The sequence below is a fragment of the Babylonia areolata genome, chromosome 18, assembly GCF_041734735.1.
Source record: "Babylonia areolata isolate BAREFJ2019XMU chromosome 18, ASM4173473v1, whole genome shotgun sequence".
Taxonomy (NCBI): domain Eukaryota; kingdom Metazoa; phylum Mollusca; class Gastropoda; order Neogastropoda; family Buccinidae; genus Babylonia; species Babylonia areolata.
Window position 1 is genome coordinate 45,936,974 of NC_134893.1, and position 19,822 is coordinate 45,956,795.

The window sequence follows — 19,822 nt, forward strand, 5'->3', positions numbered from 1 at the left end:
ACGCAAAGGCAGACAGAGGAAACTAGTGAGAAACAGTACTGATTGATTGATATGGATACTTATATAGCGCCTATCCTCGGTCGGAGACCAAGCTCTAAGCGCTTTACAAACACGGGGTCTTTATACACAACAGGGTGCCTACCTGAGTAGAGCCGACTGACAACTGCCATTGGGCGCTCATCATTCGTTTCCTGTATCATTCAATCAGATACACATACACGCTCAGACAGACATATAACATTTTACGTGTATGGCCATTTTGTTTATTTACTCCGCCATCTATGCAGCCATACTCCGTTTTCGGGGGTGTGCATGCTGGGGATGTTCTTGTTTCCATAACCTATCGAACGCCGACATGGATTACAGGATCTCTAACGTGCGTATTTGATCTTCTGCGTGCGTATACACACGAAGGGGGTTCAGGCACTGGCAGGTCTGCACATATGTTGACCTGGGAGATCGGAAAAATCTCCACCCTTTTCCCACCAGGCGCCACCGAAATTCGAACCCGGGACCCTCAGATTGAAAGTCAAACGCTTTTACTATTCAGCTATTCAGCTGCTGCGTCCGTCATGTGTGTGTGCCCCCTATACCTAAGAACAGTGCGAGAAGGTTAGCCAACTGGTTGCACGTGCGTTCGTGCGTGCGTGCGTATGTGTCGAGGGAGTGCCTGAGAGAAAGAGAGAGACAGAGACAGAGACAGACAGAGGAAACAGAAGCAGAGACAGAAACAGACACACAGAGGCGATATCCAGAATTTTCCCCAAGTGACTGAATGAGAACTGTTCACAACAAGGCGTGGACGTTCACTCCGCCAGTCACACAGAGGAGTGGAGGGGAACAAATGAGGAAAAAGCCAGACACACAAGTATATACGGAGATATGTACAATCTGGGATAAAAAGACAAAGACAGAAAGAAAAAAAAATTACGAAACGTGCAGGAATCGCCGCGATCCCCTAACCAACAACAAGACAGCTCTTACAATCGACATCTTCCTCCTCAAGGCAAAGAACATCAATTTTCCACACAGCACGCTCCCCCACATCCGGAGGGTCACCGGGTCAACCCCCCGCCCCCTCCCCCCCCCCCCCCCCCCCCACCACCCCCACACACACCCCGCACCTACCAACTTGCCATACATACATCTCACCTTTGTGCTCTGGATACTTCTACGGCCTCCCCCTCATCCCCACCCACCCATCTCCTCCGCATCCCTGGGGGTCTTTCCCCCTCCCTCACCCACACGTGCACATGGCAGGGACTGTGCTGACTTCAGCAGCCCATGAATGATTCAGGCGGCGCAAAAACACCACGGACAATCAAAGGTCAAAAGCTAAGCGAACTCTCTTCCACGCTCGGCACCGGTACTGCACACACGTACCTTGAGAGGGTAGGTGAACTTCAAGGTCAAAGGACGGAGAGGAAGAAAAGGAAGCGGAGCATTGGGGGAAACGATAACGCTGATCAACTGATGTCAACGGTTAACTGTAATGTCAATCCATGTCTCTCCAAACCGTCAATTAAGAAAACAGATACGTAAAATGCGGTCCAATGATGATGATGATGATAATGAGAACAATGATACTCAAAATTATAAGGATAATGACAACAGCGACGATGATGACGATACTCATGATGACGGTGATGGTGATAACAACCATATCATGACGATGACTTGATGGAGAAAATGAAGAAGACGAGCGGAGCCAGGATTGACATCAGTCTTCGGCGGGCGCTCATACTGTCAGAGAGCGTAACCCCTAAACACAAGGGGCACTCTGATTCACTTTTCTAATCAAGCCTTTGATAACGCTTTGGCATAGACTGCATTGAGTCTGGAAACAATGAGGTGTCATAGAATGAATGAATGAATGAATATGTGTGTGTGTGTGTGTGTGTGTGTGTGTGTGTGTGTGTGTGTGTGTGTGTGTGTGTGTGTGTGTGTGTGTGTGTGTGTGTGTGTGTGTGTGTGTGTGATAGTGGGAGAGGGTGGGGGAAGGACAGAGGGTCAGATACAGACAGACATACAGAGATATATACACGCACACAGACAAACAGAGGGCGCCTTGCCCGTACATACATAATAGTGATGTCCGCGGTCCCCCAATACTCCTCCAGTCCCAGGTCAATCCCAACACGGCCGTTTTAGCATCCCTGTCTTTCAGATCGTTCTGCCAACTCCTATCTAGTAAAACGCTAGATGGCAATCAACGACATCCTTTCCCCTTCCTTCAAGATCGTTTCCCTCTGAAGAAGCAAAGCAACAGAACACAGTAATCAAACTGAGGAAGCAAAGCAACAGAACACAGGAATCAAACTGAGGAAGCAAAGCAACAGAACACAGGAATCAAACTGAGAGGAATCCATGTCTGAATGCCGCACACGGCTATAATGCTGGAGTTCAAGAAACAGCAATTTGTGTGTGTGTGTGTGTGTGTGTGTGTGTGTGTGTGTGTGTGTGTGTGTGTGTGTGTGTGTGTGTGTGTGTTGTTATTATCGTTATTGTTGTTGTTGTTAAGAGATTAATGAAAAAATGCTGTAAGGAGAGTGGGGTCGCAATAAATAAACGCGATGTCATTACCAACATTGGATTTTTTTTTTTTAATGGGCTTGCACCATCAGTTCTGGTGACTGTAATGACTGGATCCCGGATTTCTCATCCTACCCTCCATGGATCGATGCCAAACAACCAACACCACACTCGGTCTCACAAGCTCTTCCTGTCACTCAGTGCTCCCCCCCCACACCCACATCTCTCTCTCTCTGAGACCAACACCCCCCCCCCCGCTCCCCCGCCCCCCTTCTTTGCCATAAACCCCATCTCTCCCTCCAGCAATCAAAAACAAAACAAACGACAACAACAACAACAACAACAACGAAAGCCTTCATTCAGATATGATATCCCAATCCCCCAAACTTTCTCCTATCAAACTTCAACACTTCTCATTGCTACGACCGTCAATTCAATCAATGGCTGCTCTCTCAAGAGCTATCCCCGATGGCTCACCGCTTTGAAATTCAAGTCAGCTGTATTTCTTTTAAGAAGATAGACAGGCAGCCGCATAAAACAAATCCTATACCCCTCCAAAAGATAGGGAACGTGTGGAAGAAGAAGAAGAAGATGAAGAAGATAATGAAGAAGAAGAAGAAGGGGAAAAAAAAAACAACCCCAAACCCCAACTTATTTCTTCAAGAATGCCAGGCACGATCCAGCCTCCATCTTCTGTATAAACACTGCCAGCACACAGTTCCTCCCTTTCTTTCTATCCTCTCTCTCCTCTCTTATAAGCAGAATCAAAAAGAAAACAAGTCTTCTGGCCCCATTCCAAGCAAGCCACTGCAGTTATTCTGGAGCACTTGAGGACAGAAAATTCCCATCTACCTCTGGCATCGGCGTGTCCGGACAAAATCACTGCGGACATGATAATTAAAAAGCAACAACAAACATCAGACACTCAAGCGCGAGCACACAAAAAGTGTAAAGTACGTGACGGGAAGGAGAAACCACGCGAACAAAGTGTGCGCAAACATGCGTGTGTGCGTGTATGTGTGTATAAACGTATATACGCATGCATGTGTGTGTGTGTGTGTGTGTGAGAGAGAGAGAGAGAGAGAGAGTGTGTGTGTGTGTGTGTGTGTGTGTGTGTGTGCAGGCGTACATGTACATATATGCTAGAGAGCGAGACAGACAGACAGACAGAAAAGGAAATACAAAGACTGAAACAACCCCGAACCCAGCCGCTATAGATCTGTGTCCATTGGTCCAATATAGACTCCTGTTTCAGGTCAATACAAAACATGAAGCTGTAACAACGGCCGTTTTAGAATCCCATGTCTGTGTTCAGGTCGTAGACTGCTGATCCCCCCCGTCTCGTTGTTGGAACTCCAGATGGCAGTCGACAACATGTTTCCCTTTACTTTCCTTCCCAAACCGATTGCCTCGCTGAACAAGCAAAGAGGGAAGGAGATACACGGAAACCAAACTGCCAGGAATCAATTCCCGGGCTGAATCATGGGGAGGGGAAAAAGCCTTATTGCCGGGAGAATTCAACAACCAGTCGATCTTTATCGAAGGATTGGGAACACGCTTTTTTTCCCCTTGGGGAAAAAAAAATCAAACTGCTGATAAATAAACGGCAGGACGTTATATAATAATTCACTGTAGTTCCGCTTGGCGAGTTCACTGTGTTTAGTATTGTGACATTCTGAAAAAAAAAAAAAAAAAAATCAAACCAAATAAACGCGCTGTCACTTAAACTGGACCTCTCTCTTCATGGCACACCGAGGACTCTGGAATCTGATTCCTCCTTCCGACCTCAACAATCAAACCCTCTCCTCCACCGACGCTTATTATGAAAAGGGATGGGGCTGATCATAGAAAAGAAGGATACTCTGTCTCTCTCTCACTCTCTCCTTTTCTCTATCTTCCAATGGTGAAAGTCTATGGACAAGAAAGAGAACTGCCGCACTAAACGTCGATGTAAAGGGAGTTCGACTGAACATTCATGGGATACGCGATGGACTGATGGCAAACAATCAACACAACGTTCGGTCTCACAAGCTATTTCCGTCACTCACCCTCTCTAATAATAATACTAATAACAATAATAATAATAACAATGATAAAGGATGGGTTTCTATTTTATTTTATAGAAATTTTATTCAGAATCCCCCACTCCCATTCCAATTTCACTTTCAACATTATTACATTCTCCAAATTGCTACGACAACCAAAAGCTGCCTTCTCCAAGCTCTGTGACGACCCTCTGCTTTGAAAGCAGTCACCTGCAACCCCTTTCATAAAAAGCCTGGGGAATCACATACCCTCCCACACACCCCCACCTCTCATTACCACGCCAGACACACACAGGAAATACGTAAAAACAACCTATATCCGTACAGAAATCCAGACATGATCCAACCCCCATCTTCAGTATAAACATTGTCAGCACAGTCTCTTCCTTTCGTTATTTCCTCTCTACCCCCTCTCATAAGCAGCATCAAAAAGTAAACAAGACTTCTGGCCCCATTCCAAGCAAGCCATGGCAGTTATTCTGTGCTGTGTGACTGAGAGCACTTGAGGACAGAAAATCTCCGTCCGCCTCTGGCATCGGCGTGTCCTGAGTAATTCCTTGTTGCGGAAATATTAAAAACAACAACACGCACGAGCCGTACATGTTTTTTTTCTGGGTTGCGGTGGTTGGGAAGTCGCTCAAGTGCGTGCACTTAAAACAAAGTCGTGGCAGAGGACGTGAGTGGCAAAGAGGGCAAAGCACCTCCGATATAGTGTGTGTGTGTGTGTGTGTGTGTGTGTGTGTGTGTGTGTGTGTGTGTGTGTGTGTGTGTGTGTGTGTGTGTGTGTGAGAGAGAGAGAGAGAGAGAGAGAGAGAGAGAGAGAGAGAGAGTGAGTGTGTGTGTGTGTGTGTGTGTGTGTGTGTGTGTGTGTGTGTGTGTGTGTGTGTGTGTGTGTGTGTGTGCAAGAGTACTTCTGAGACTCGGCGAGAGAGAGAGAGAGAGAGGCACAGAACAGTGGTGGTGGAAGAAGTGGGAAGGGCAGCAAAATCTGTGTACAAGTGTGTGTTTATTCTTTTTATCTAGAATTGTGCTGACTCTTAACAATGACAGTTAGTTCTCTAGTATGAGAGGAAACGAATTATATAAAGTTTACCCCTCTCAATCTTTCCATACCAATGGGGTTCTTGACGTTAAACACACACACACACACACACACACACACACACACACACACATGAAGTAAATAGAGAGAGAGAGAGAGACGTCGTGGGCGCGCACTACACCTATGTAGAAGAGAAGGGGGGCTGAGGGGGAGAGACAGAGTGGGAGACGAAGATGGAGCGAGTCCTGAGGAAGAAACAAAGAGAGAGAGAGAGAGAGAGAGCACTGATCTGTGAAATCGCGCATGTTGCCTTAATATTCACTTCTCAATAAGTACACCACATGATTCTTGAAAACAGAATACAAATATGGTTGGACCATGTTCATTATATATATATATATATATATAAATTTTTATTTTAAATATCGTTCCAGTCAACTGTACGTCAGAAAACTGCACAACGAAGAAACCTGAAACCATACGCCGAAAAGATAACGACATGAAAAAAAAGAAGAAAAGAAATAAAAGTTGTTTTTTTTCTTTTTGTTGTTGTTGTTGTTGTTGTTTAATCCGCAGTGCTTCCACACAGGAAGAAGGAGCCATCATCTCTCTGTCGTCTGTCTGAGCTGCAGCGAGCGGCGTCTGCAGCTTTTGTGGTAACTGAGGGCCGTACGGTAGAAAAAGAGAGCATTCTACATTCATCGTTCTGTGGTGATAACCAGCGGACTGACTCATCATCCACTCTGCTACACATACAACACATGGATGGGCCTACGTATTCGTGGGCGGGCGAGGGGTCGGAGGGGGTGGGGGTAGAGGGGGCGTTAAGATGGGCACACAGAGAGAGAGAGAGAGGAGAGAGAGAGGGAGGGAGAGACAGACAGACAGACAGACAGAGATAGAGATACAGATAGAGAGAGGCAAAACAACATGAATTAAAGTTATATTCCCGCAAGAACTTACGTGCACCGTTTACTGATATGCACACACACACACACACACACACACACACACACACACACACACACACACAAACAAACAGCACGCACACACACACACACACACGCACACACACACATGCAAAACTTCTCCTCGCAGCATAGATAATCATATTCCCGATAACCTTACAACGTTGGCATTCCCCGGTAAAACTGGAAAAAAAAAAAAAAAAAAACCCACACCCGCACAGGTGCGAAACTGAACGTTTCCGTCCCAAATTTGTCATCACTGGTTCAATCATTCTCCGCTCCCTACCTCTTGCTTTAAGCAATCATGCTCTCCACTTCTACTCTCCTCCTCCACCTCCTTCTTCATATAATTAGGGCAGTGGGGTTACAGAAAAAATTCTCTGACGAAAAGAAACTACCAACTTTCTTAGGTACTGCTGGGGAGAGAGAATGAGACTTAGAGAGAGAGGGGAGACCGGGTCGGTGGAGTGGGGGGGGGGGGGGATACAGACCGACCGATATAGAGGCAGAAAGCAAACAGAGAGAGAGAGAGGGGGGGGGGGGGCAGACAGCAGAGAGGGAGAGACAGGCAGACGGACAGACAGACAGAGAGAGACACAGACAGAGAGACCGTCAGACGGACAAAGAGAGGGACACAGAGACAGACAGAAAGAGACAGAGAGACAGACCGGCGAGCCAGTCAGAAACACACAGACGGAAAGAAACAGAGAAATCAAGTAGTACATGAACTATCACGAACTATCAATGAGACCTGCAGAGTGGTTCCACAACCAGGCACAAACTGCTCACAGCACACACACACACACACACACACACACACACAGTCGGTATCACACACACACACCGACAACCACCAACAACAACCTGTCAAGGTGAAGGCAGGAAAAACGAAAGGATGCTTTGCTTGCAGCACGCTTGTCATCTTAGTCAGCCTGCAGCACCAACCAAACAACCAACCAACCAACCACCTGAAAAAACCTCCCCCCCCCCCACCCTTTTTAAAGTCTTCATTATATATAGCACTCTCACAGGCGAGAGAGGGGACGGGGGGAGGGAGTAAGGGGGTTAAAATGGGGGGATGGGGGAGGCAGCATGCAGTCAGTCTCCCTCTGTGCCTAATGAGCCAGGTTAGAAATACCCTTGCAGTGAGTCACACACGAACGCTGAAGTGGTATAGTGGAGGGAACGAATCATCATATAAATTATACAGCCTACTGTATCATCATCATCATCATCGCCCTGTCTTTCATGCCAACCAACCAGCTTTTAAACCTGTACGTGTTTAGAAGGGGGGGTGGGGGGTTGTTGGGGGGGGGGGGGGACGTGTGGGGGTGGAAAAATTTGGTAAGCTGCGATGGCAAAAGGGCAAGACCGAGACAAAATTCTTTATTTTCGAGGAGAATAAACACTGATGTGCCTTTTTACACAAGAAGGAAGGAAGGAAGAAGGGGTGTGTGCGGGGGGGGGGGGGGGGGGGGGGGGGGGGGGGGGGGGGGGGGGAAGAGGGAGCGGAAGGTGGGGGGTGGGGGGTGGCAATGAGACAGAATGAAACAGAGATAGGAGAGAGAAAGACAGGAGAGAAAACAACGAGAGGGAGAGAGAGAGAGAGCGTGAGCGTGTGTCGGTGCCAATGTGCGAGCATGCGCACGTACCTGTGTGCGTGTGTGCCAGTTTTGCAGGTATTCATGCGTGAACACAAGGGAATGGATATAATTTATGTATTCACGGGTGCGCATGTGCGTGTGCACCTGCCCTGCATGTCCGCACATGATAATAAAAAAAATAATTTGCATGTGTATTCGGCGATTTCTTTTTTTCTTTCTCTTTTTTCTTTTTTTTCAGCGTTTAAACACGTGATTTATCAATTTACTAACTGAAAAAAACTGAAACTACTATGTGTGTCAGAGAGACAGAGAGAGACAGAGAGAGAGAGAGAGATGCGGAGAGTTAGAAAAAGTCAGACTGACAGAGGTTCTTATCTCTGACTATCTCTGACATAATAAATCATCTTCTTCCTCAGAATAAACCCCCTTACCCCGAAGTCTTTTTCTGCCAATGACCCTGGAAAAGGCAGCCTTTTGAATTAATCACACTCTTTTCGTGATTTCTGAAAAAGGAGGAGTTTGTATTATACTCCATGTTTGGTGATACATATACTTACCATGTCAAACTGATGCAAACTAGGCCTATCGGTTTGCTCTGCTTGGCCAAATTTCGCGCGGCTATTTACATGCAGACGTTTTGACACAGGCAGCAGAAGAAGAGGAAGGAGGAGGAGGATATGGAAGAGGAGGAGGATAACAAAATGATAACGAGAAAGAACTGGAAAACGAGGACAGCACTTTAATGAAAACAGAAGAAGTCGACAACAATTTGGCAGAGATTTAAACTCATAATATTCAACTGAAAGCCTGGCGACCAACTGAACTGGAAGTAGGGGCGAAAATGATAACGAGGGGGACAAAAAAGAATGGAAAGAAAAACTGGGAAAAGAAGAAGACGTAGAAGAAGTAGGGGGGAAAAAAGAAAAGAAAAGAAAGCAGAACACAAACAACAACAACAAAGAAAGGGAAGACGATGAAAAAAGGAAGAGCCGCATAAATCCTTCCGCCACACAAACAGGTCTACACACACGCGCACATTCGCACCGCTGCGCTTAAATATACACATGCACACGTCCTGATTCCCTATTTTTGTTTGCAGGGAATAAATGGAAAAGAAAGAGAGTTGTTGATGTTAGCTCTGTATGTTCTGTTGTTGGGATTCCTTCTTGACAAAAACCACCTTGCGGCAATTTTTTTTCTCCACCACATCTGTGTGCGTGCGTGCGTGCGTGTGTGCTTGCGTGCGTGTATGTGTGTGTGTGTGTGTGCATGTGCTTGTGTGTGTGTATGTGCATGTGCAAGGGAGAAGTGAAGAAGACAAGGATGGAGGTACAGGTTTATCTTTCTCAAAGATAATTGAAATGAAGAGCCTTCATAACATAAACAAATCCATCACCTAGTTAAGCTTTGACAACAACAACAACAACAAAACCCTCTTCCTCACACGTTGCTGAATGCGTGCCAGACAGAGGAACAAAGTGACAGGGAGACTGTGGGGGAGGTGATGAGAAGGGGGTGTGGGGGTGTCGACTGCAGCTGCTGACGTGCATTCATTGCCAGAGGTTTTCACCAACATCAACAACAACGCAAAAACCTCACCTGTTCTACCTACGTAATTGTGGCACAAGAGATCGAGAATGGTCGAAATACACCAATGTTAAAAATAAAATATAATGAATGATGATAACGTAGTTCCGTGGAGACCCTTTCCATCACCCCCTCGAGTCCCCAACCAATTGACATGCACGGACACACGCCACACACACACGCACACACAAGTGCGCGCGCGCGTGCACACACACACACACACACACACACACACACACACACACGTGACTCTCCTTCAGCTAAACTGGCTCATGATGAGCTGGGTCCTCGCTCATAGTTTTGTTCATGGAATCAGACATTTGACTCTATATTCATCGAAGTCAAACGCACAAACACACACACACACACACACACACACACACACACACACACACAAACCAGACTGTAGACTAACCACAGACACATCAAAAACAAATACTTGTTACAACTTCTTCAAATTACTCTTCAAACTCCTTCAAATTTGCCCAGAAAACCCGTGTGGTCGAAAAATCGTATAACTCTGTTAATATGCGTAAAGAGCAGATGCGTTTGAAGAACGCTTGGAAAAACTAGTCTTCAGTTGCATCAGATACACAGTATAAAGAAACCTGCATTCATTCAGCCCGGGAACTGGCGATCCCCCAAAAGCAATACGCAGGCCAGACTCTTTTATAGATCTTCTATACCACGCATCTGAACAGCATCCCGAGAGAGAGAGACAGAGACAGAGACAGAGAGACAGAGAAAGAAATAAAAACATATTTCACTTCCCGTCAGTCTGTCTCGGCCAGAGAGCAAAACAATTCTATAAACATGGAACTGTCTGTTACACATAAAAAATATAAAAAATAATAATATTAATGATACTAATAAAGAAAATAAAAATGAGACCTGATTTCAAACTGATGTTACTGGAAACGCACACACCCATAATCACATCTATTTTGTAAACCAACCACAGCAAAAACAACTCACTCAAAAACGTGCAGTGTTCTTCTTAACAAAAGCCGTGATATGAGACAGACAGACAGACAGGCTGAAGGTGGAGAAAGAAAGAGAGAAAGACATAAAGACAGACTGACTGAGGGGGGAGAGAGAGAGAGAGAGAGAGAGAGAGAGAGAGAGAGAGAGAGAGAGAGAGAGAGAGTCAGACAGACAGAGACAGAAAGCGTGGAGAGAGAGAGAGAGAGAGAGAGAGAGAGAGAGAGAGAGAGAGAGAGACAGACAGACAGACAGACAGATAGAAAGAGAGAGAGAGAGGCGGGGGGAGACACAGACACAAACCGACAAAGGGACACACAGACACCACCAACACCCCAGCACCCACTTCAACTCCCTCTGTCCACCCACCCAACCCCCCCCCCCCCCCACCCCCACCCCCATACACACACAGAGAACTGACCACACTCATTGGTGAGGTTGAGGACGAAGCCACAAGCCAGCACCCGAACCCGAGCTGCCTCCTCCTCCTCCTTCTTGGTGTAGGCGCTGATCAGCTGTAGGCACGTGCCCACACCCTCACCCTCGTCCACCGCTTGACGTCCCAAGTCTGCAAAGGCATCATCATCATCAGTGATGGTCATACTGAGAAACAACCATGACGACGACTACGACGACAATGGCAAAAAAACAAACAAACCCAAAAAACAAAAAAACAACGACCATGACGATAAAACGGCGTGGATGATGGTGACTGTGATTATGATTAGGAGGACGACAATACTAATTTCCTGCTACTTCTTTTGGAGTGATACGGACAACAGCATAAAACAACGACGACAACAACAACAATCACCATCATCATCATTATCGTCATCATATGAACACTATAAAAGCCAATAAAGACTCATCACACAGCTTGGAGAGAGAGAGAGAAAGAGAGAGAGAGAGGAGAGGAAGAGAGAGAAAAAAGGACAAAGAGACAGACACAAAAAGACTTAGAAAGAGACAGACAGACAGAGGGAGGGGGAGAGAGAGGGGGGGGGGGGTCACAGAGACGGATGCAGAAGTACAGAGAGAAAGAGAGGGGGAGGGGGGAGGGGAGGGGGGGTGGCAATCGAAAAACGAAATAACGGAGGCGATGGATGAGAACTTTCCGAGTTCTGAAGCAGGAGGAGAAATAGACGGAGGAGGAGGAGGAGGAGGAGAAACTAACAAACTTTACCAAAAACATGACTACACAGCCTGCTATCATTACAAGGAAGGGGAGGGGAAGACGTAACAATAAAAATCAAAGACAAAACAGAAAGAAAGAATGAAAGAAAGAAAGAAGAGGCAGAGGAAGAGGAGGAGAAGGACGAAGAAGAAGGGTAAGAGGACGACCTAGGTCGATAAGAAGCAAAAGACTGGAAGAGAGAGAAGAGAGCAGGAAGGAAAGAATCCGAGTCCAGGTCTAGAATTATCCATAAAGCCAGTATACATTGTTACAATAGCATAAGAAGGAAGAGATGGGGGGCGGGAAAGAGAGAGAGAAAAAAAAGGGGTAGACGAAAGCATTGGAATGAAGGAGGAGAAAGAAGATCCCTACATTATCACAAGGAGAAAGGAGGAGAAATAGAAGAAATAGAAGGATAAAAAAAAAATGAGAGAGAGAGAGAGGGGGGGCTGGGGGGTGGGGGTGGGGGGCGGCTGAAAGACAAGACCGGACGGAAATGGAGAAAGAAGAAGGGCGAACGGACGCAGAATAGAAGAGGTGAAGCAGAATGTAGGAGGAAGGGATGAGAGAGGGGGCGGAGTCTAAAACGCCTCATCTGTTATCACGTGCCGACGCACGGTATTCTGATTGGCTTGCAACTTGGCAGTGAACACCAATTAAAATGGCTTTCAAAACACCGAACGTCGGGGAAAGCATTATCATGTGCCAGCTATCATAGTAATTATGTATCAGCCAAAGCAGAATTCATAGAAGCGTTAATTACTCTCGTTTATCACCGAGAAACGGGCAGCCATGTTAATCATGATGTCTTGATGAAAGCAAGGCAGTAGAATATCGTTTTTGCTCTGGCTACTGAACTAGAGAGAGAGTAGGCAACTGCTGACCAACGATCTGTGTGATATGCCGTTTAATCTATTTATTTATTGTTTAATGAGGGTTTTTTTCCCTCCTTGTTCATGTGAACATCATCTCAAGCTGACCCGCAGTTTTAGTGATTAATAATTCTGCCTTGGAAAGTGTGAAATGACGATGATGACTATATTCTAATTTGGAAAACAAGTTGGATGGAATAATTTTCAGCCTCACTCCTTCTTCCCCTTCCCCTTTCTAAACCGGTGACTTTTATTCCTGTTAAACATAAACTATCCACTATAAAAATGAGCAAAAGAATCCTTCTGAGACCAGCACAAAACCCACAACGAATCAAAGGAACCAATATCATAAGTTCTAAAAGTAATGTAGGCAACTTTACAAGTGAAGAAAAAAAAAGAAAAGAAAAAAAAGCGGGTTTCAAAACTGTGCACCATATGGATCAATACGGTGATTTCTACGGATATTTCTTCTTAAAATATACGCAATGTTCCCCAAAGCAGCAGATTGCTAGTGAGAGTGAATCGCAGCTTATTCGCTAGCAGTCTGAATAGCGCTGCGGTAAGATTCGGGGAGTCAAGACTTCAAGTGTGAACAAGCTACACCTGCAATTACACTAACCAAACTGGGGTATAGGGGCCCGTTAGGCCTTCATGACTTTCAGCTGTTATTCAATTCCACAACCAAGATGAGACAGGAGATAGGAGGAGGAAGACAGTCTGTAATGAAGCAGGCGGGAGATGATTAAACATGGGAGCAATGCTCCCTCTCTCTCTCTTCACCTCCTTCCCCTCCTCCTCCATCTTCCACTTCCTTCACTACTCTCTCACCTCTGTAACACCGGGGGAAAATATCTATCTATATGTATGTATGAACACACACACACACACACACATATATATATATATATATATATATATATATATATATCTTATGTCAACGTTCTTTCTGTCCTGAGAACAAGAACCAGATACTTCTTCTTAGGTCTGTCTGCCTCTCTGTCGCCTGCTCTCGTCCCTTGTTCTTTCCCAACCCCGTAATAAGAATTTGATGGGGGGAAAATGGAACTGAAAAGCAAGCAAGCCAAGCCCCACTTCTTAGACAGTAAGCAGAGGGAGTGATCAATCAAATCGCTAATAACCCAGGGCACTTCACGGTCCTGAGTGGTGAGTCGGCCGTACTACGCCTCTTCTCCTCCTGCTCCTCCTCCCACAAACATCAGACTGCTCAACACAGGTCTAAGCTGACCATGTTCACCCCCTGACTTGGGAAAATGGCTGAGGCTGTAAAAACACAAGAGGCTGTAAAGTCCTGAGTTCAACGAACGGCACTGTCTGGTGACGGACCAGGAAATGGATGGAGCAGACAAACCACCTCTGCCTTGGAGGTCCGGATTGCTGGCATTGGCAGCACTTGTCGTAAAGTGAATTGAAGAGATGGCGCTTTCACGTGAGCTTGCAGACAGATGCACACACTTTTCCTTCCCCTTTCTTTTGTCCCTCTGTGAGTACGCCTGAGGCACTGATGCCGGATAAAAACAAAACTTCTTCTTCTTCTTCTGCGTTCACTCGTATGCATACGAGTGGGCTTTTACGTGTATGACCGTTTTTACCCCGCCATGTAGGCAGCCATACTCCGTTTTCGGGGGTGTGCATGCTGGGTATGTTCTTGTTTCCATAACCCACCGAACGCTGACATGGATTACAGGATCTTTAACGTGCGTATTTGATCTTCTGCTTGCATATACACACGAAGGGGGTTCAGGCACTAGCAGGTCTGCACATATGTTGACCTGGGAGATCGTAAAAATCTCCACCCTTTACCCACCAGGTGCCGTCACCGTGATTCGAACCCGGGACCCTCAGATTGACAGTCCAACGCTTTAACCACTCGGCTATTGCGCCCGTCAAAAAAACAAAAACAAAACAACTTCGCTTTGTTAAAGACACCAAAAGCAGGAGCCTGGGACCATTAAGAATTGATAAGGTGAGAGACAGGTGAGTGAGAACTCAGAACATTCATGCGACCCTGTTTTCTGTCGTACCTCGTTCGCGTGAAAAGGTACAGGAATGCTCGTGCGCGCGCGCGTGCGAGTGTGCACATGTGTATGTGTACGCACGGCTCTGTGTGTGTGAGTGTGTGTGTGTGTGTGTGTGTGTGTGTGTGTGTGTGTGTTGTGTGTGTGTGTGTTTTTGTTTGAGAGAGAGAAAGAGACATAGAGATAGAGATAGGGACAGAGAGAGAGGGAGGGACAGGCAGACTGAAAGTGAAAACAGGTGGTTAAAACTTCTACGTTTTATAAACAGCTAGGTAAAAGGTAATCTCTGGCACTGTTTTCAGAAACAGCTCAGTTACAAAAAAATCTCCCTTCTTTAGATCCACCTTCCAAGCACACGTACACACACGCACAAACACACAGAGACTCCTTTCCTCAACTAGCATTGGCGTGCATCCATAACACACACACACAACAACAAAATCCATCTCTTTCCTCAATGATTCACTCAGCCTCTGCTTGAGTCTCCGTCAGCTGCATCCCAACAATGTCGTTAAATGGAACGAAGAGGAAAAGAAGTTGAATGAGAATAATGTGAGCAAGCGAGAGACAGCGAGTCACACACACACACACACACACACACACACACACACACACACACACACGCACACACACACACACACAAGAAGCAGGAATGGGATGGGAAAAAGAGAGGTCTGGTGGACGAGACGGACAAACAGGATGTCAGAACAGAAAGTTATAACTGGGCGAGACGGACAAACAGGATGTCAGAACAGAATGACATAACTGGGCGAGACGGACAAACAGGAAGTCAGAACAGAAAGACACAGCTGGACGAGACGAACAAACAGGAAGTCAGAACAGAAAGACACAGCTGGACGAGACGAACAAACAGGAAGTCAGCATAGAAAGACATAACTGGGCGAGACGGACAAACAGGAAGTCAGAACAGAAAGACACAGCTGGACGAGACGGACAAACAGGAAGTCAGAACAAAAAGACATAACTGGGCGAGACGAACAAACAGGATGTCAGAACAGAAAGACATAACTGGGCGAGACAAACAGGATGTCAGAACAGAAAGACATAACTGGGCGACACAGACAAATAGGAAGTCAGAACAGAAAGACAACTGGGCGAGACGAACAAACAGGAAGTCAGAACTGAAAGACATAACTGGGCGAGACGGACAAACAGGAAGTCAGAACAGAAAGACATAACTGGGCGAGACGGACAAACAGGAAGTCAGAACAGAAAGACATAACTGGGCGAGACAAACAGGATGTCAGAACAGAAAGACATAACTGGGCGAGACGAACGAACAGGAAGTCAGAACAGAAAAACACAGAAGAGCGAAGAGTGTCTTAACAGAGACAGTCACAACTGAACGAAAACCGGTCCTTCTTTCGGACTGGGCTGCACCAGGAAACTCCTCTTCATTCACATCTGGCCCTAGCTCCTGAACACTTTGTCAGCCATGTATCATGCAACGTCAGTGAACACCAGGAGGCACATGGGAAACAGTCTTGTTCAACTTTTAGCTCTTTAACACAAAAGCAGGCTACTTAAAAGTCACAAGGGAATATGTTCCGGTCTGTAACATACAGACATATGTTTGGGAATACATTAATGCAAATGATGCCTTGAGATGCATCTTTCAGACAGGAAAGAAGATGTCTGGATCTGTACATTTCAAACAGGACAGTGATAATACTACCTTGGTTTGTATGCATCTTAAGACAGGGAAAATGATAGATTAACTCCAATCTATCATTTTCCCTGTCTTAGGATACATACAAACTAAGATAATAATAATATGAAAAATGTCTTGGTCTGTAGTAATATATGTAGGCAGGAGCAAAATAATCTGTCTTGATGTGCATCTTCCAGACAGAAATGAATAAAAATGATGTCTGGATCTATACATTTCAGATAGGCAGAGATAATGTCTTGATCTGTATGACTGAACATGAAGAAATGAGTGAAAAATGTGTCATGGTGTGTGTCTTCCAGACAGATATAAGGAATGAATATGTCTTGATCTGTACATTTCAGATAGGACAGAGATAATGTCTTGGTCTGTATATATATCTGTGGACACGAGCGAAATAACATTTTCTCGAGAGACGTACGGAAATAATTCGTCTTGGTCCATATCTCCCAGACCTTAAGAAGGACGGAAATCCCAAATCTATCTTTCAGACAGACGTATACGAACCATTCTGACTGTGCCCTTTTCCATGGTAAAAAATGCAAAGAAAAAACATTCTGCACTCCCATACGATTGCTCAGAGTTTTTGTGCTTGCTGTTTAAATGTTATGTACGGAGTTCAAAGCAAGCGATAGCAATTTTGCTCAAGAACTGCTGCTCCTTACTGCCCAAGAAAGAAAGAAAATGAACACATGATAAGATAAACTCTACCCAGATGGGCAGACATTTCTTGTGTTTCTGTGTCTCAGAAACTTCGCCAAAATCTCTGCACTATCAGACAAGCCAGGAAGGAAATCGAAGAAAGAAGTTAAAAAAAAGAAAGAAAAAAAAAGTGAGTCTGGTCTGATATGGGAGAGCTCTCAAGTTGACCACTATCATAATATCGCACACATCAAACTTTTCTTTTTTGGTTCCGGGAGAGAGGGTGGGGGCTGCTATGGTGGAGGGGAGACTGGAGCAGGAGGAAGGAGGAGGAGAGGATCGATCGGAGGTTTGATAATCGCGTAGGTCACTGCTGCCAGGGTGCACATTAATCAAGCGTGCAATCAGCACAGCAATGAAAACTGAATCCAACGTCCCTCAGTGGTCGCGCGTGCGTGCTCGTGAGTGAGCGTGCATGTGTATGTGCGTGCGTGCGCACGTGTGTGTGTGTGTTCTTCCGGAAGTTGACGCTCATGAATAAAGGATAATGTCCACATTCCCTCTGCGTCACATCAGTGTGATTCGGATGTGAACGGGGAGCGGAGGCAGAGGAGAAGGGAGGATGTGATGAAAACTGGAGGCTTTTGAGACTCCGCAAAGGGAGGCTGAAGATGAGAACTGATTGGATGGAGAAAGTAAGGAAGAGGCTGTCCTGTTACTTGTGCTGGGACAAAAGTATGGTCGTCTCTTTATAACGTCTTCATCGATCCCTTCTTCTTGTGAGGCTAGCTTGAGAATAACGAGTTGTAAGACGATGTATACACCGTAACACCGTGTATGCTGTTCGATGCCAGGGTGATATCCATGCTAGCATGGACTCATACCACCTCCTCCCCCATCTCTCTCTCTCTCTCTCTCTTTCTGCTTCCCTCTTTCACCCCCCTACCCCTCCAGAAATACGTCAGACACACAGCTACACACATGTATACAAACACACGCACACACACACACGCGCGCGCGCGCACACACACACATGACCGCACACTCGCATGTACGCACAATAACGTCAAAAACCAAGTGAATACGCATTCCTCAAGCTGGGCAGGAGTGGGACCCGTACAACGATGACGTGCATGCACGTAAGCATTCCCCCGTTAGCACAGCTCTCAGACTCCGCTTCAGATCGCGGAGCTAATGGCTTTCTGCTCGCTGCAGATGGTAATGACTCTCTCCCCATAATTTGACTGCCACGTTTTACTTTCCATCGGAGAATTATACGCCGTAGTCCCGTTTCCGTAATGCGTTTAATGTGTGTAGTTCTATATATGTATGTTAAATACTCTCGGGAGGCGCTTTTTGTTGTTTTTTGTTGTTGCCGAAATCTACCTCTCATTGATGTGTGTGTGCGTGTGTTTATGTCTTCATGTGTGTGTGTGTGTGTGTGTGTGTGTGTGTGTGTGTGTGCACGCGCGCCTGTGTCTGGGTTATACATAAAAACAGACTGGTAGAAGAAACAATCAGACCGACAAGTGACATTTTCTATCGAACCAAAGCTTCTCAGTATGATCCTTATCGATGGATCCTAACGAAGCCGCAGCTGGCCCAAACCTACTCTGACTGCAGTCATCAACAATGCAGTCTTGACCATACGCACAGCACTGTCCGTGGGTTGACTAAGGACGGTTTGCACTCAGCCAGGAATGGCTTGGTCGATAACTTTAAGCGGGAAATGGGCTAACTTTTGTCCTTGAAAATACAGACTCGGGTGGCCTGAGGGCACGTACTGGCCACTACCGGAAATACTGGCCCGTTGTTATCTTTTAACATACCGGAAGAATGGTCAGCAATCTGCGCATGCGCGAAACGTGCGCAGCGGTCCAGTAAGTGCCATACGTGACACAGAACCATATTCCAAGAAGAAGAAAAAAAAAAAGGGGGGGGGGGGGGGGTTCAGTGCTTGTTTGCCTCACCTTCTCAAACATGCTGGTGGTTGGTGGGGACAGAGAGGCTGTACCTGACTATACCTTTAAGACAGAGGGTTTACAGTCCCCCCGTATCTCTTCAACCAGCTAGTCCAACACTCCACGACTTCCGCGCTACCCAGGCACCGGCAGTCAAGTGGTTGGCAGGCACAGAAAACGCCACTGATACGTTACCTGTCAGGGTACAACTGTTTGCCTGGCCCCTGGCCTCTGTTAACACACCGGGGCAAAATACACACGCGCCTGCCCCTAAGACGCTCTCATGTCAAGTGTCTATTTTTTGTTTGTTTTGTTTTGGTTTTATGTTTTGTTTTGTTTTAATGTGTGTGCCCTGGCACGAAGGTTTGTGTGACTTTCAAGAACCAGTGAATAATACACAGTCGAAAAACAACGATAATCATAATAATTAACACAATAACACTATGCGATATGTGAATAAATAAACGACTGAATAAATAAAATAAAGATTGGGACTCTCTTTTCCCATTTTCTCTTGCTCCCTACCTCCCAAGATCCTTTCTTCTCCATATAATGTGCATTTTATTTGAAAACGCGTCTCCATCAGTGCGTGGTCGTGCATGTGCACAATGTGATGCATTATGTGTGTGTGTGTGTGTGTGTGTGTGTGTGTGTGTGTGTGTGTGTGTGTGTGTGTGTAGAAGGTGGG

The 19,822-nt window shown here is 46.0% G+C and overlaps 1 protein-coding gene across 2 annotated transcripts in view; it reads right to left on the reverse strand.

The window, feature by feature from the left end:
• The window catches only part of LOC143292018 (rap1 GTPase-GDP dissociation stimulator 1-B-like), an 84,168-nt gene that overhangs the window by 50,025 nt on the left and 14,321 nt on the right, over window positions 1-19,822 (reverse strand). For both annotated transcript variants that reach the window (XM_076602182.1, XM_076602184.1), the window contains exon 5: window positions 11,181-11,327. In XM_076602182.1, coding sequence (XP_076458297.1) covers window positions 11,181-11,327 — 147 coding nt within the window. The remainder of the gene's footprint in view (window positions 1-11,180; window positions 11,328-19,822) is intronic.